This window comes from Mauremys mutica, chromosome 1 (genome assembly GCF_020497125.1).
Source record: "Mauremys mutica isolate MM-2020 ecotype Southern chromosome 1, ASM2049712v1, whole genome shotgun sequence".
NCBI classification, from domain to species: Eukaryota; Metazoa; Chordata; order Testudines; family Geoemydidae; genus Mauremys; species Mauremys mutica.
The window spans coordinates 164195850-164213763 of record NC_059072.1 but is presented as its reverse complement, the minus strand read 5'-3'; the positions used below and the strand labels follow the sequence as shown (position 1 = coordinate 164213763).

General features: G+C 43.1%; 1 protein-coding gene across 2 annotated transcripts in view; it reads right to left on the bottom strand.

Moving 5' to 3' along the window:
• Positions 1-15702, bottom strand: part of TTF2 (transcription termination factor 2) — a 38125-nt gene extending 22423 nt beyond the window's left edge. The window contains exons 1-12 of one of the 2 annotated variants that reach the window (XM_045001718.1): positions 15641-15702; positions 15289-15400; positions 13940-14026; positions 11669-11735; positions 9601-10635; positions 8259-8385; positions 7228-7428; positions 5446-5603; positions 2889-2970; positions 2441-2557; positions 667-793; positions 324-429 (exon numbers count right to left, since the gene is read on the bottom strand). In XM_045001718.1, the coding sequence (XP_044857653.1) occupies positions 324-429; positions 667-793; positions 2441-2557; positions 2889-2970; positions 5446-5603; positions 7228-7428; positions 8259-8385; positions 9601-10635; positions 11669-11735; positions 13940-14026; positions 15289-15400; positions 15641-15668 (2247 nt within the window). In that variant the 5' untranslated portion in view covers positions 15669-15702. Of the gene's footprint in view, positions 1-323; positions 430-666; positions 818-2440; positions 2558-2888; positions 2971-5445; positions 5604-7227; positions 7429-8258; positions 8386-9600; positions 10636-11668; positions 11736-13939; positions 14027-15288; positions 15401-15640 lie in introns of both variants that reach the window. The other variant, XM_045001717.1, reaches the window with a different exon arrangement.
• Between the last annotated feature and the right edge of the window lie 2212 nt (positions 15703-17914).

Sequence of the window (17914 nt, the reverse complement as noted above, 5' to 3'; positions counted from 1 at the left end):
TTAGGCTGCAGGTCTATAAAACTGCAATGTAAACATTTGTTACGACTATTAAAAGTAACATGATTATTGTAACAAAAAGATAGAAAAAGTAGAGTATTTATCCTGTTTACTTTGTGCACTTGACAACACATCATCTCCAGTCGGTTTCTCCTGTTTGTACAAGTCTCTCGAAGCAAGAGGAGATTGAAAAAGAAATACTTTTCCACGTACAATAATCTTAGGTGTTTCTTGTAACAATAATAGGTTGAATAACTTCTCAATCTAGTATGATTTTTAAGTCTCTCTGTATAAAACAGCCCCCTTGTCAACTGCATGCATCTCACCCCCACATCATGGTCCTCAGCAGGGACCTCTCCTTCTTCCTTCTTTGTGGGAATTTCCTTGGAGAGAAGACTGTAGGTGGTGACAACAATGTCATATTCAGAGAGGCTGTACAAAAACAAGAGACATGCTTGTCAGCAATGACACCCATCAGGAACCCTTTCTGCAAGCAGGCAAAAGCAACACTCAAGCAACACTCTAAGAGCCAGTGCTTCAATCAATCCTGACTCCCTATGCCTCCTACAGTTCTACTATTGGGGGCTTCTCCCAAGACAGCTCACCCAATAAGCCTCCTACTTAGCGCTTTGCTTCTCCTGTGCAGAATTGCCATGGCTTTGCACTTACGCCTCTACTTGCTTGTTCCGGTTGGGTCCATGGTACAGACAGACCCTCAGTTTGCCACTGCTTACATGTCTCTCAACCTCCTTTTTCCAGTGGTGGATCAGGGATGCTGGACAGATGATTAAAGTACCTCGGGAGAGGATGACAGAGGAATCTTAAATAGAAAGACCAGAAAAGGAAGAGGTTTCAGAATCTTCTCATTAGAGTACAATTAAGATGGATTTTCCCCAACCAGCTGCCTTGATGTTCCAAACCTTCCATCTATTTAGAGGAGCAGGCCCACTTTTCCCATTCACATGGTTCTGCAAAGTAGATGCGAGTCTTTTTTTTTTTTTTAAAGCGTTTCAGTTCAGTGTATTCCTGCAGTTGTACGTTTTGGAGAAAATCTGTACAATATTAAAAACATCACATGCAAAACAAAAATATTTTAAAGATCAGCTTTTTTTTCCATGTACTTGACATTCTTTTGTTGCTATTTTAGTATTAACAAAAATGTCATGCATGAAGCCTTACTAATAATAAAAAATAAGGATTTCAATATGAAGCAATATGAAGCACTGAAAGACTAAAGTGCCTTATTATCACACTTCATTATTTCTGTTTCAGCATGCTGAAAGTCTAGAAAAAAAAGCCAGAATGTGACATCTCACGAAAATAGTCTATGCAAATATTTAAGTTTTGTTTTAGGAGAAAGAAATACTGATTACTTAAGACAGACAAAAAATCCCAGTAACATTTTTGGGAGGAATAAAAAAACCTCACAACAAATTAACTGAGGATGGAGCCACCGCTCTGAGGAAATAAATTAATAATGAATGTTTCTGTGTACACATACATAGAACTGGATATACTGGTGCAATCAGAACTTGAAAAGTCTGCAGAGTTGGGTTTTTTCCCCCTGTATGAGGATGTATGCAATCTCCACTTGGCTTTAGTACAAGATATGCATAACATTACCTAGTTTCTATGCTTCAAAATGAAGTATAGATTAAATACCCATAGGGAATTCTTTCCCTCACCGCCAGAGATGGAACGGCGTTTAGTTCCCTGTATCACATAGTGCAGGATCCTTACTGAGATTCAAGGATGGGCAGGGGATTACACAAAAAAATCCCACAAACGAACAGTCATTTGGATCCCAAGACTATCTCCAAGTGTAAATGATAATATATGAGTTCTATAGCAGTGCTTGGATTTCTCACAGACACATCCTTAGCAATCTTGCTAAGACTTAGACCAACCAAATTGCATAACACCCAACAAAGATTTAAGATGGACCTATAGTTCCTACAGACTGGGCAGGCGGGCAGGCCATGGTCACGCACAAAGTTTCTAAACTCCACCCAACTGAGGGGCATATTTAACAGCTTGCAGAAACCCCAGGGACAAACAAAAGAGGAAAAATGTAGCCTTCTGATATTCACGTGCAACTCACTGACTTCAGAAGGAGTTACATATCCAAGGGCAAGACAGTATATTACTTGCATATAATGGAGCAGTATGCATTTGCCTTAATCCTGGCTAAACGGAGACAGACTACAAATCCCAGCATTCACATCTCTATCCTGATTGAGTGGAGCACTATGATCCCAGCAAATACCTTCTGTAGGCTGCACCTCCAGAGCCAAGTGTAGGGCAACCACTTTGTAGCACACTGTGGATCAGACTTTGGCCAACCAGGTACCACAACGCATGTTGCCCACACACAATGCACATCTTTTAGAGAGCCCAGGCACTTGAAGTACTAGCATTGTGTTGCACTATAATTGTTTTATACCGTGTTTCGACAGCCACATTTCTAATTTCTTCTCCTTTCCTTTCCCCTTCTCTAGCCTTTTCTGGGCCAGAATGAGTGCAATCATTGTTAGAGTCTTCCCCAGGCCCATATCATCCGCTGGAAAGAAAAAGTAGAAGGAAAAAGTCACAATTACCTCATGGAATGAGTCTGCATAGCTCAAATCTATGCTGAAGCATCTCAAACTCACAAGTAACATAGTATGATATTTGTTGATCTTGAAGAACTTACTGCCGCAAGATATGATTTGCTATGGGCTGCTGACCCATATTTGGATGGGATACAAGGAAAACAGGATTCTCTAGGAAATGGAGCCTGACTAAAATACAGCTTTCACCATTGCCACCATAGTGGAGAATTAATTACAAGGCATGTTTCTGCCAGTATAAATGCATCTCAAAAGGATACACTGCATCATTATGTTGCTTACCCAGAATTCCTCCACACGGTCTCTGACTCTCCCTCCAGAGTAGCCATGCAAGTGCTTGCTTCTGGTGCAGCAACAACGGGACCTGAAAAGATTAGGTACAGAATGTAAAGTGTAATTGCCGTTCAGAGACATTGCTCTCAGGCAATTCTGTTCTCAATGCCAAGTTGGTCAATCAATCAAGTTCTGTTCTAGTGAAACTGTACACTCAGCACTTGTCTGTCAGCTTTCTTTCCAAACCAATACAAACATCTCAGAGTGGTACTAGTTACTCTGAGATCACACTTTTTGCAATAGGAAGACGCTATAAATGTTATAAGACAGCCTAACTTGTGCTAGTACTTCACACACAAGCTGGAAGAAGTTTTTAAATGTACGATATTTGTAAAGAAATATGAAAGATATTTTATGAGCACAATGTCATTTTAAAAGCTTTATTTTACTATGGAAGATCACTGTCTGAGAAACAGATCTATACAGTGTAGGAAAATTAAAAAAAAACAGTAAGTTTTTATCCTTGGGAATCATGTCTAGTAAATAATGCAACTTCTGACCTTGTATGTTACATTATTGTACAAGCATCCAAACTAATTTATTATATGACCTGTAGTGGAAATCTGAGGTGTTACTGAGAGTAAAGGAATTTTTTCATGACTAACTGCATATAGCAACAATCAACTCCTAATAATGTTGGAGGAGGTCAAGTTTGACTATTTATTCATTCTCTTAGTATTCCTCTACTATCTACTGTATAGGACCGATTTCTGTACTTGCATAAGGCAAAAGCTGTTTTTAATAATAAAACAGACCAGCTGATTGTGGCAGAGAGTTGGCAATGGCATAGCTATCAGCATTTTTATAGAGTAGCTGTCAATGACAATTAAAACTGCCCAGCAGGGACAGATTTTCTTGTGGATCCCCATACTCGGTTCAAGCAATACTATGGCAAAAAGGGCTAATATGATATTTGGATATATCAACATGGCAGTAGTGAGTCGGAGGAGGATTTTCTCTCTGTATACATCATTGGTGAGGCTGATACTGGAATACTGCATACAGTTCTGATATCCACATTTTAAAGGTTTCAGAGGTTAGTCTGTATCTGTAAAAAGAACAGGAGTACTTGTGGCACCTTAGAGACTAACAAATTTGAGCATAAGCTTTCATGGGCTACAGCCCATTAAAGAGGATGTTGAAAAATTAGCTTATCAAAAAGATTGGGAGGTGACTTAATTACAGTGTCTAAGTACCTTCAAAGGGAAAAAATGCCCCAGGTATTAAAGGACTGTCTATTCTAGCGGAGAAAGGTGTAACAAGAACAAACGGCTTGAAGCTGAAGCCAGACAAATTCAAATTAGAAATAAGGCACAAGTTTTTAAAACAGTGAGGGTGACTAACCACTGGAACAAACTACCAAGGGAAGACTCCATTTTTGGAATCGTCAAAGGCTGGATTCCTTTCTGGAAGATGTGCTTTAGCCAGGTTATGCTTTGGGCTCAATACAGAGGTAACCGGGTGAAATTTAATGGCCTGAGACATATTGGAGATCAGATTAGATGATCTAATGATCTTTTCAGTCTTTAAACTCTATGAAACTATGAATTGCTAAAAGGCTTTGCAACACATAGCTGCAAAATTTGGGAGCTAACTGCATTTACATCCTTCACTGTCTATTCAACAGGAAGTGCTCTAATCCACAACGCATCTTGGGCTAAATTTTATGTTAGATTAGAGTACATACAAAAAGAACAAGAAGTGGGCAGCTGTGTCTAAGGTCAGCACAGAGGATCGTAATTAAGGTGATGATCAGAAGAAGGAGTAGCAGAAGAACTGTGAAGAGGAATGTACTACTCATGCTATGTACAGTCAGAGAACTTCATTCGCTAGGCCTGCCCACCCGACACCTTTCACTAGTGCCAAACTCACTATTCAAACCATCTCAAGTTATTTTCCTGTGTGATTACCATATGTGATTACGTATTAAGAACTGTATCATAATGCATACACACAAGGGGGCTGAATTTTGGTTGTACAGGCAGCCTTAATCTGGCATTTCCTGACTGTTGAGTGAGGGACTTTACATCTCAAACAACATTCTTTCAGCACAGTTTTTTGTATGTAATATTTAGACTAGAGCAGCACCCACAGAACCCAATCAGGATCAGAGCCCCATTGTGCTAGGCGCTCTGGAAATACATATAGACATGGCCTCTATCCCAAAGACTTTGCAATCTTAGAGAAGAAGAAAAATGGTAAAGTTCAGTGTAGCTGACAGAACGTTAAAAATCTTCTGGTAAAACTGAGGATTCACACGTCATTCACAGTACTGCAGTTTGCTCTTCCCACAAAAAATGATAGAAGTGAAGAACAAAGTTCTGCTTTTTATTGATGCACCTCTTGGCTTACGTGGAACAGTATACGTAAGGCGGTACATTTGTCTAGGAATAGGTAATACGTTGGAATGACCCATTTTATAGCATAATCCCTGACATTATGTTTCATAAGATTACATGAAACTGTGAATCAAGTTGAGTACTGCCCTCCCTTGCTACTGGCTCACCTTCAACCCAGATGGGTCCTCAGCCACAATCTCCTCTGTGGGGCAGGATTCTAGAGATCTATGAAGTTGGTTAATGGCATCACTTGTGGCACTGTGCACTGCCCTAAGTCGATCTTCAGTCATTCTACCTCCATACAGCCCCTGCACACTGGAGTTTGCTAGGAAAAGACAAATAGTGAATGAGGACTATTTATAGCGCTAATTCCCACTAACAGGCTCAGAGGCTAAAAGGCATGATTACATGGCTACAGGCTCCCAAAAAACACCACAGTGCACCCCCTGGTAAACACGGATCAGTGCGGATAAAAATTGATTGTTTTATTTTTGAATTAATATTTTTTTTTAAATTTAAGTTAAATAGAGGTTTATTTTTAAAAACTTAAATGTGAAACTGACAACCTACGTTAAAGCTTAAATCTATTAAAATCATGTAAAATTAAATACAAAAAATATTAAGCAGTACATGTCTGCTGCCAAGTTTTAAAGAAAAAAAAAAAAATCAAACCACTGAACTAGCGAAGTTATTGTCTAAGCCCCTGGAGCCAGAGTTTGCTGAAGTGCTAAGCCAACTTTTGTCAGTAGTAGCCTCTTCTGCAGGTGCAGAGAGAATATTTTCTTCATTTCAGTTTATTCAACTAGTTCATTCAAACCTTAAGAAACCAACTGGGAGTTGAAAAATCAGAAATGTTTGTTTTCCCCTCTTCCAATCCATGAATAAACACTAGGTGTTAGAGGATGAGATCTATTAGCTTTAAAATCTGGAAGGACATGGTGTCCAGAAACAAATCAGTTCAATTCACTAACTACAGATAATACTTCCTTTGTTTGATAAATCAGTTTTAAATGCAAAACATGCTTTAATAAACTTTTTGATGAACTTTTTCTCTTATGTATCGGGAACATTTTAGTTTTATTTAATAAAAAAATAAAATGGTGCTTGTGTATTTGACTGAATTTGAATTTCCATCCAAACAGAGTTCAACATAAATCACAAGTAAAATTAATCACAATCTAGTAAATAAGAAATGCATAAGTCACCATTTTTAATAAAAATGTAAAAATTAAGAATCTGAATAAATGCAAATTAATCTATATAAATGCTTAAATAAATGTGTATAGATATAGAGAAAAAAAGTACAAAGTGTAGTGTAAAAGCCATATTTAATTGCAAATAAACGTTTTAATGGTTACCAACTAATAAGAATCCTTTAGAAAAACTAAAAAGTACAATGCAAAACAAAATTGCAACTGATGATTTAAATCAAGATTTCCTGCTTGCTGATTTAAATAACCTTGATTTAAATGAGTCCACTCTGCAAGGAATTAGTATCTGATCACACTGCCTAATCCCCATGTGCAACACAGAGCTAACTTTTTTTTTCATATGTTATAGGCTGCCAAACCCACCCACCCACCGAGTTCTCCACTTGGTTCAGGATGGAGAATAGCATACTGGGATCTACACTCTGCTTAACGAAGGACCATGTCAGCAGCTTGCCAGAAACCAACCTAACAAAATAAAGGAAAGTTTCTGACTCCCTGATGTACCCCGATATTCCTTCTATCAGGATATATTCCTCAAGATACCTCATTGTACTTTTCTCTACACTAAGATTCTACAGAAGAAAGCAACTAGAAATTTACTGGAACAAGAAGCTCTTGCTCATCCACAGAGTTTAGGATTCCCTCCAAACTGGTGCTTGATTATGGTACCTAATCTGAAAAAAAGCCAACTGCTAGCCAGTAGATAGGCCTAGTTTCTTGCTGCCAACCCAGCCTTACCTCCGTAGACATGACTGTAGTATTGACTGGGTCCCAGAGAGGGAGCTGAGCTGCAGCCATGCAATCCTAGAGAGGTTTTAGCAAGAGGATCCTGGAATGGCTGTGGGTTTTTCAGATGCACAGTCCTGGGTGGTTCAGTGGTCGTCCTGCTGAATGGGTTGCACTGAGATTCTTCCTGATTGTCACTACTCACACTGTTGCCTGTTTGAGAAAAACATTTAAGGTTAATGGCTCAGTGATGGACTTCACAGTCTCTCAGATTTAGGTCACTATTTAAAGTGTAGCACAGTGGAGAAAGGACCAAAAGGTTTCACTTAACCAAGGACCATTCAGTGGCCTGAGATATGAGAGTCGCAGTTCTGTTCCCAGAGGATCTGGTCCATGTTACAAGGGGTGTCCTTCTTGACACTCTCAGCATGCACAAGTGCCCAGGAACAAATGGCCCAGTGAATCTGAGAGGGTCCATCTCATCCACAGATGATTAATACAGTTAATTAGGTTAGTGAATTAACATACGGGATTATGAGGAAACTCCAGAAGTATCCGCTCAACCACATCTGGCCACAAAATGGCAGATGAAGTTTAGCACATTGTACACCCGAGGCAAAATAATTTAAATGCCTTGTACAAAAAGTAAGGTTCTCAACAGAGGGAACAAGTTAACCCTTAGGATACTGGTCAATTAGACACAGGCGGTATACATGACTTGCCTTAAATCATACAGTCAAGTTACTGGCAGAGCTGGAACAGAATCCAGAAATTCTGGAGTCCAGTCATGTACTCTAGTCACTAGAGAAAACCACCTCCTAATTAAAAAAAATAAAATAAAAAAAAATAAATCAGAACTCTCAGGCAAGAGAAATTTAGTACATGCCTTCATTCATTTTCAGTTGTTTCAATGAATATAGTCTGTTCAGCTTCTTAGCATTCCCATGGCTCTACATATGCAACACACTACGTATGAACTTGTACTTTTTATAAACATTGTAATTGGACACATCACTTGGATGGTCAGAATTTTGCCCTCTTACCCTTCTCTGCACTTTCTGCTGTTGAGAGGCTGAGAGCACTGAGCGCAGCTTCCAAATCCTGCACTTGCTTTAATAATCTTTCACCTTTATCCGGCAGGGCCTGAACATTCACTGTCGCCAAAGTGCTCTGAAAAACAAAACCCAGAATCCACGTCTTATCTACTTGGTACTAATATCCACCGCCAACCACTTCCAACCAGTCTCCTCTACACAGGACAGTCAAAAAAGTCAGAAGTAAAAAGGGTAAAACTTGCATTCTAGGAAGTCAGATATTTTAAGCTAATTCTGCAATCTCCAAAATATTTGTAAGTGTAACGTAGTTCGTATAAGGGTTATATAAATCTCTGGAGCACCTTTAACCAGAAAATAAGTTAACTATTATTAAATTTTAGGGGAGGGGAATTAGGAACCCCGATTCCTTAAGATTATGAGAAGGGGGACACAACCAGCGTAGTCTAAGGATCTCAACAGCTCTCCAGGGCACTTAGTCTAGATTGCTTTCTTTATTCATTATTTTTACTCTTTTCTACACATGTTATCCAACAGAAGCAATAGTTCTAGTAGCAAGATCTAAATTCTATTTTGACTTATGCATGATCAACAAAATGTCTAAGTTTTCAGATCTATTATTATTCATGATTATGAACAAGACCGAAAGAACACAGCTTGTTTTCTCCATCCCAGAGTAAGCGTGCAAAGCTGGAATCATAAATTTTCTCCATGATGTCTTTTTAAAGAGAATCATTTTTCCAAATTATTACCACACTTTTAAAAAAAAGTGAACCATGGCTGCAATTTTGGGTGCTTCCCAGAGTAGCTAGACAGACATGTACTAGCTCTGCTCAGCTAGCACACTAAAAATAGCACTCAAGCTAGTCTCCCAAGTACAATCCTGCCTGACCCTAGGTACGGATTTGGGGGACTTGCCCTAGCTGACACCGATCCCACTGCAGCCACACAGTTATTTGTAGTACACTAGGTCAAGCAGAGATAGCATGTGTCCACCCACTCTGGAAAGTGCTCCCTGTGTGCTATGTAGACACAGCCTAAGGTGCAGCTCATATGTTCCTACTATGTTGCTGACATGGCCCTCAGAGAAGAAAATACTAGGTACCCCCAAGCTAGAGGATATGAAGTTCTCTCACACAGTGTTTTAAGATATATCTCTCTCCAACTGATTTGTGTCTGGCCTGAGTTTTCAGAAGCCTAAAGTGATCACCTTTCTCTAAGCACTCCAGAGAGTTATTGCTCGGTAGGGGTTATTGATTCTGACGGGGCTGATGCAAACAGCTGCCTCGAGAATGGGAAGAGCAAAAGCGAGGTGTATAATAGAAACAACAACCTTCTTCTGATTCAGCTGGACTGTAAGATGGTTCTGAAGGGCTTTGGTGTCCAGGGTTTCTTCCTTTTGCAAAGATGTTGCAACTCCTGAAGAGGAAGAGAAAATCCTTTGCTCACTCTTCCCAGATGTTCTCTCACGAACCTCCCCCTGTTGCAAATCCAATACTGACCCATCAGGTTGGTCTTTGCCCAACTCGGAAGAAACAAACACAACTTCACCTTCATCACTGTTAGTATTTTGATTTGCATATTTTCGCTCCCCTGGCACTATTCCTGCCTTTGATGGTGCTGGCTGTGCCACTGGGCCTCCTTCAGAGGGCACTTGGAGAAATGCTGATGGTATTGACAAGCCTGTAGCCTCCTGGGAAATCTCACACTCTCTGGGTGTCATGTTCTTCTCTCTAGCCTTTCCACCAGCATCTACCTTCACTTCTACTCCTCTGCCCCTGTTGCTTTTTGAGTCTTCCTTTCTGAGCTGCTCCTCTCTCGGTGGCTCAGTACTTGCTTTTTGGCTGTCAAGGCTTGGGGATGAAGGCTTTAGTTTCCTTTCTCTGTGCAAGGCATCTTTCATTGGCTTTGCAAATGCCTCCTCCTCTATGTGCTCAGAGGATTTCTCAGACTCTCCACTGGTGCCATCTTTCTGTTTATTCCCCAAAAGGTTTCTCTCTTTCTGAGTCTCAGACTGACTTGATTTAGCTCTGGACCCTGTTCCCTCCCCAGGTTCCGTGTCACTCCTCTTCTCCCCAGAAATTTTTTTCTTAATCTTCATTCCCACTAGTGGCTCTCTTCCCATCTGAGATTCAGATGTCAATTTCTCCTCCTTCTTTTTATCTAATGCCTGCTCTCTCTTTTCCTTCTGTTTCCCTCCTTCAACGGTATTTTTCTCCCTGTTGCCTTCACTAAGTAGCTTCCAGGAGGACAGTTCACAATTCTTGTCTAGAACTTTGAATGGATTTCGCTGACCACTGGGATTAAGGAATAGCTCTGATGCATGCTGGGATTCTGCATCTACTGGCGGTTTGATGGCTTTGGAATCCTGAAAAATACGTAAATAAAATTAAATTCTTCAGTAAATGAATTAGGAAAGAATATTACCCCATCACACCCTCAACCATGCCATAACCCACTCAAGAAAGATATCAGATTCTGTGAATATCACCTTTCCCATAACTCCAGCTAGGCTATGGCAGAGCCGCCTGTGACAGGTTAGATCACAGAAACCCCCATTATGTAGAATCCAGTCACAAAATGGAGATTCGGAATCACATGGGCAAGTCACATGCCCATGCATGACTCAGGACTTGCAGGTAGCAGCCATTACCCACATGCTACCTTGAACGTCCTCAAGTAGACTTCTTATGTGGATTGGAGTATTCCAAGCTCTTCCGGCTGTTGAATGTGCAAGTTAAGTGCTCATTCAGGAAGCACTTAACTTGCACATTCCTTTCCCAAGAAGTGACCAAATGTTCTAAATAAGGCTACTTAGAAATCAAGCAAGTATACAGCCAATGTTCATAACATTCATAACTTTGAATACAAAAATGATACATGCATACAAATAGGATTAATACATTCAGTAGATCATAACCTTTACGGAGATATGTTACATGGCCTATGTAGCATAAAACACATTCTAAGCATATTTCCATAAAGCCTTATGGGCGGTACTGTCACAGAGCCATCAAGTACTAGTAAGCACTTGGCTGTAGAAGGCACTATTGAGAAGCATAAAGCTGATTCCTGGCACCCACTAAGCAGAATGTCTCATCAACCATGCAGCCTCTGGGAATGGGGATAGGGGAAAAAGAGAAGAGACCGCCACAGCTGGATACTGAACGCAAGTTGCCCACAACGCAGAGTACTCCCTGTACTTTGGCCTGTAAAGAGAGGCCCCAGCATGCAATATTTCATATTAAGAACAGCAGATTGACACCTTAAACCAAGATGGAGCACTGCATGCTGGAACCCATAGCCCTTTGCAGGTTGAACTGCAGGTTGCATAGTGGAAAATGTAAACAATCGCGCACTGTGAGCAGCAGATAGCTTAAATATAAATGACACACATGTACCTGCCAGGGGATGCTCCCACACCAACTCTTCCCTTCCATCTTACTTTTAAGGCATCGATAGTATAGCCTAGTAGACCATAAAAGAAAACATAAGCTGTGAAAGCAAGTTATAACACATACCAGTAAGTTCTGTCACAGAGGATCTTTAAAAATTCAGTTTGCACAAGCAGCGTCCCAAACAGAGTCTCTGGATCTGCACTTTACAGGGATCTGTATGCATTTAGTATATCACTCAAGACCTCTGGAAACACAAACGAGATCAAATTTAGTAACTGCCCAATGCACAGCTTTTTATAATATTAAAATTCACTGGATACATTCATTGCCTCTGCTTATAGTTCCTCTCTTGCCTTGAAACAAGAACTGAAGGTGTAGTGACACAGAACATTCAACACGATTCAGTCACTGATTATGATCAAAGTCTTGGAAACCCCTCATGGTTTACCAAAGCCCAAATTTATTAGCCTTTTAAGAGACGGGCTGTGCAATGCATTTCTTTGAAGCTGGGGGGAGGGGAGGAGAGGAGGGAGGAGTTAGGCTTTGGAATAAGAGGGAGGCTTCTTTTCTAAATTGGCAGCTGACAAACGGAGCTCTGTGAGATGCTTTTATTGGATTGCAGCTGTTTTCTATTTAATCGTGAATTTTAACTGAACACATGTTGAAAGCTTATGTGGGATATAAATATAAATAAATAATTGTACCAAAGAAAAACCTTTTATGATAACATAAGGTTGTTACTAGTAAATAATTGGATCACTGAATAGAGTAAGTTGGTTCTTAATATGGAAGGAGCCAAAATTTTAAAATATATTGAATAAATGAATCAAAAGATGGAAGAACAAAGATAAGAAACCCTTGTTTAAGTTTTTCAAGCAAGACATTGGAGTCAGAAAACGGGATTCCATTCCACCAACTACTTGCTTACCCTCTTAAACTCATGTTTCCAAACTGTAAAAAGGGGTAATATCGATCTCATAGGAGACTGCACAAGCAGTTAACAAAAATGTGTTAAATCAAAGTCAAAACTACAAGTAGCATTAACTTGCATTTAGATTGATATATCTATATATGAATGTATAGATACAATCACCTATATGACAGAAATGCCCATACGACAAATTGAGGAAGCATCCATTTAATAATCACACACCTGTATGCTTTATCACATAACTATAACACCTGCCCAATAATCCATCTCCCCAGGATTAATTCTAACATTTCCAATTCCTGTGGAGCTTCAAACTCAACTGTTTGAAGCTGCACAGGAATTGGAAATGTTAGAACTAAACAAAAACCATCAACCTGCCAAAAAAAGGTTTCCTCCCCACCCCAACTGCAGAATTTCCCTTGAAAACCATACATGTCTGAGGCCTACGATGGTCCTGGGCCAGCAACAACTTTAGTGTCCAATATCCAATGGCCCAGAAGGACTAGAAATGGGATATTGACATCACTGAAGGGAAGATCCGAGCCTTTCTAGTGGGACCTGGCTCTCATTTTTAGTCCTGGGCTGGCCAGAGCTAGACTGAATTCTGACATTTTTATGTACAGGATTCTATTTTACATCATTTTTAAAGATGTTTTACATTTATTAGTGTTAATTCTCTCTCTGTCTGAGCTCAGCCCATTTGGACTCATGCTGACTAAGACACAGCTTCACAGGCACAAGGATACAAAGAAAAAGTACTACGATTTTTTTAAAATCTCTGTACTATTCCTAAAATAGATTTTCCTGCAACATGTGTCATACAGAGACTACATGATGGCATACCATAAAAGTTATACCAGCACTCATTTTTGATGATCTGGATAACTCAGAAATGGCTTTACCACGCATGATTAATGTGATCGTCACAAACTCATGCCAATAAAATCCTTATATCACATCACTGTGTACTATCTATACAAACTATATCTAGCCAGCAGAAACTAAACTTTGCTGGGAGCTGCTTTTTGTAGGCCTTGTGATGTCGAACACACATACAATCCATCCAATTATATCTACAATTTAATACTGTAAGATTCATAGTGTTTTAAAATGATGCCAATTTCAGTACAACAAAAACATCCCACCTCAATCCAGTTATTTACATTCTATTCTCTTCAGAACTGGAAACTGCCATATTTTAAAAATAACATGCAAACCTGCAGAAATGTATATACCAAGCACTACAGTGATTAGGCTGTGATGCCACAAGAAGGAAGAGTTATCCCAGCTTTTCAAATTAATGAGAATTACATGCTGTACATGTTCCCTTTGGACAAACCTACTTGTATTCTTCTCCGTCCTGTTGCTGAATCAGAACTTGCAGCTCCACCATATACTTCTCATGGATCAAGCAGTAGGAAGCAGGAAGACTGAAAGTGGGGGAAAAGAGATTTGAGCTGCCTGAGTAAGAGCAGCAGAAACAAATGCCTAAGGCAAAATCCTTCGAGGAAGATCTCAAAGACTCCTTCGCTCAGAGACACAAAGGTAGGTCGGGTTCACAGAACTACACCTCTACCCCAATATAACACTGTCCTAGGGAGCCAAAAAAAGCTTACTGTGTTATAGGTGAAACTGCGTTATATTGAACTTGCTTTGATCCACCAGTGCGTGCAGCCTCGCCCCCGGAGCGCTGCTTTACCACGTTATATCCAAATTCGTGTTATATCAGGGTAGAGGTGTAATAGCTCATTGTCAGGGCTCCCCAAACAGCACCAAATTCACTTAAAATTAATAAAAGGGCTAATCTCTTCTCTCTCTTAGTTTCCAGCACTTAAGACACAGAATGCCAATTATGTAACGAAAACTTTGGTTTTCGTGTACCACTATTAGCCTGGGTCTTCTGTATTGTTTTGGTATAATTTACGAAGTGAGTAGTCAAGGTGGGAGACAGTTGAATCTCCGGTTTCTATACAGAAAGATTAAGAGGTACATTATTGATATTACTAGCTAATCTGTGGGTCAACCACAGAATGGTCTATGTGGCTACATCTACAAATCATGGTGGTTTGTAGCCCACGGTGAGTGTATATGATGTATATGGGCATCCGAGCTGAAGGTACATAGGCTAGTTGAAGATACAGGTTGCCATTTTGCATCCTGACAAATCCCCTTTACCTTGACTACAAAAAAGTTGATAACTGTTAATCAGTTGGTGTGATCAATCTGCTGGCTATCATGACGACTAGTATTATCTCATTGTTCCTTTGTATTTCCCCCACTTATTTGTATCTCTTATCTTAGTCTTAGACTGTGAGCTTTTTGGGTCAGAGACCATCTTTTTTATCTGTGTTTGTACCACAGCTAGTGCAATAGGGTCCTGGTCTATGACTAGAGCTCCTAGGAACTATGATAATACAAACAACAGGGGATTAGGATATGTTTCTGCCTTCCCATAAAGCCATTCCAAACTCTGATTATATGTTTAGACTGGACTGCCTCTCAGAACACATATACAGCAGCTGCCTTTGCTTAGTAAGGAATATTGCTATAATGTAATCTGAGAGCGTCTCCAACACTGGAAAACCTAAAGTGACACACACCGCATCCCAGGCTGTAGGCGGCCAGCTCAGCATCACCCCCCGAGAGTGGGGTGCGTGTGCAGAACAGGAACATCCCCATCTGCCAAACCTACTGTGCAGGATGGGTGAATCCGCAGGGCGCCTGGTCCCGGACCCCGCACACGTAGAAGCTTTTCCCTTTGCTGGGTCCATCGCGGACGCCTGTTTTTAGGAAACAGAGAGACCCTGGTGGGGAAGAAAAGCAGCCTCGTGAGCCCGGCCCCAGCATCCGCTCCGCTCGGGACCCCCCCTCAGCCCAGGGACCCCCCCCGCGCTCAGTGTGGGGACCCAGCCCCCGGGACCCCCCCCAGTCTGGAGACGCCCCGCCCCCGGGGGGGCTGCCCAGAGAGCCCGGCCGGCACCTCGCAGCGCGACCCGGGGGGCCCCCCCTCCCCACCGGCATGTCACGGCGGCCCCGCCCCTCACCGTGCCCCGCGCACCGAACCGCCTCCATCGCCTGGCACCGAACCCCGGCGCGGGCCGGGAAGGGGCAGATCCTCCGGAAAACCCCACCTTAGGCCACACCCCCGCTCTGAATTCAGCCAATCCGACATCTTGACCCCGCCCAACGGTAGCACATCGGCCAATTGCAGCGGGGGGGAGGATGGGGAGCCAATCGCAGCGGAGCGCCGCCCCCCTTCCCTCTCTCTCTCTCTCTCTCTCTGCGCGGGAACTCAGCTTTCGAATGGTGGGGAGGAAGTGGCAAAGCTGGGGGACAGGTCATTGGTGGGAAGGCAACCAATGAGACCTGTCGAGAACTCCTGCGGCTCCTCCCCCGCCTACACACCACGTGGGGACTCTGGGCTCCGCCCAAGGGGGGTGGGGGCGGGGCTGTATCTGGCTGGGCGGGGCCAGTGACGCGGCGTCCCATCCCCGAGTTCGGGGATTCTGCTTGTTCCCCCCAGTAAAGAAACCTGCTTGGCCGGGTCCCCAGTCCCCAGCGCCGGGCGTGTCACCTCCGCACAGCGCGTCCCCGGCCCAGCGCCCCTGCAGCGCATCCTGCCCTGCCCTGCCCTGCCCGTGCCGGGCTGCGGTGACCAGCGCTCCCAATTCTATAGGGACAGTCCAGAATTAGGGTCTTTTTCCTGTATAGCTCCTATTACCCTCCACCCATCTCCCAATATATCAGACTTCCTGTCTGGCCACCTATGCTGGGCTCGGCCAGTGCTCTTCCCTACCTACCCCATCTTTAATCTGCCAGGGGAAGGACTGGATGTTTGGCACCGCGCAAACCTCTCTAGTCTCGCTAAAGTGTCATGAAACTCTCAGGGCGGCCACCTACCTCGCCGGCGGCCACAGGTATTTCTCAAGTCTCCCCGTTGCAGTCACAGGTAAATCCTGAGCAAAGGAAAAAAGACAGGAAGCCAATCCCACAGGGCCGCCCAGAGGATTCCTGGGGCCCGGGGTCTTCAGCGGCGGGGGGCCCTTCCGTTCCGGGACCCGCCGCCAAAGTGCCCCGAAGACCCGCGGCGGGGACCCCCGCTGCCGAATTACCGCCGAAGCGGGACCCGCCGCCAAAGTGCGGCGGGGTGGGGTCCCCGCCGCGGGTCTTCGGGGCACTTTGGCGGCAGGTCCCGGAACGGAAGGGGCCCCTCGCCGCCGAAGACCGAGCTACGCTTCGGCGGCGGGTCCCGCTTCCCCCCAGCCCCGGCCCCAGCCTCTTACCCCCGGCTCCCTCCTCGCCCGGAGTCTCAGCGCCTCGCCGGAACAGCGGCAGCGTGCGGCCGGCGGGGCCTGAGCTCGGTCCCGCTCAGAGCCGCGTGGTGAGGGGGCGGGGCTGGGAGCTACACGCCGAGCGGAGGGAGCGGAGCTCCCAGCCCCGCCCCCTCACCACGCGGCTCTGAGCAGGGCGGGGCTCAGGGGCCCCGGCGGAGACATCAAGCGCTGAGGCTCCAGGAGAGGGGCGGGGGCAGGAGCCTCTGCTGTTCTCTTGGGGGCCCCTGCGGAGCCCGGGGCCCGGGGCAAATTGCCCCCTTTGCCCCCCCCTCTGGGCGGCCCTGCAATCCCACGCCTGTCCCTTTTTCTGTCTTCCTCCACCCCTGGACCAAGTCCATCCCCGTTTGTCTGGGCTATTGTTCTCATGCCCAGTAGTTTCCCCAGGAATTGAAATTAGGGGGGGTGTTTGAATTTACAGGGGGGGGGTGTCAGGGCCAATGAGATATATAAAAGAGATGTGAATAAAGTAAATGTTTTGTTAGGATAATGCAAATTTAACATAAGGATAATGCAAGTTACACATAACGGGTCTAGATTTCTAAAAATATATATAATTTTAAAAAAATGTATTTAATTTAAATTGACTTTTGAAAAGTAAGCCATCATGGGATAAGAGGGAAGTCCTCTCATGGATCAGTAACTGGTTAAAATCTTGGAAACAAAGGGTAGGAATAAATTATCAGTTTTCAGAATGGAGAGAGATAAATAGTGGTATCCCAGAGGGGTCAGTACTGGGACCATTACTGTTCAACATACTCATAAATGATCTGGAAAAATGGGTAAACAGTGAGGTGACAAAATTTGCAGATGATACAAAACTGTTCAAGATAGTTAAGTCCCAGGCAGACTGCGAAGAGTTACAAAGGGATCTCACAAAACTGGGTGATTGGGCAACAAAATGGCAGATGAAATTCAATGTTCATAAATGGCTTCATCGGATGCATAGAATGGAACATATAGTGAGGATATATATATATGCACACA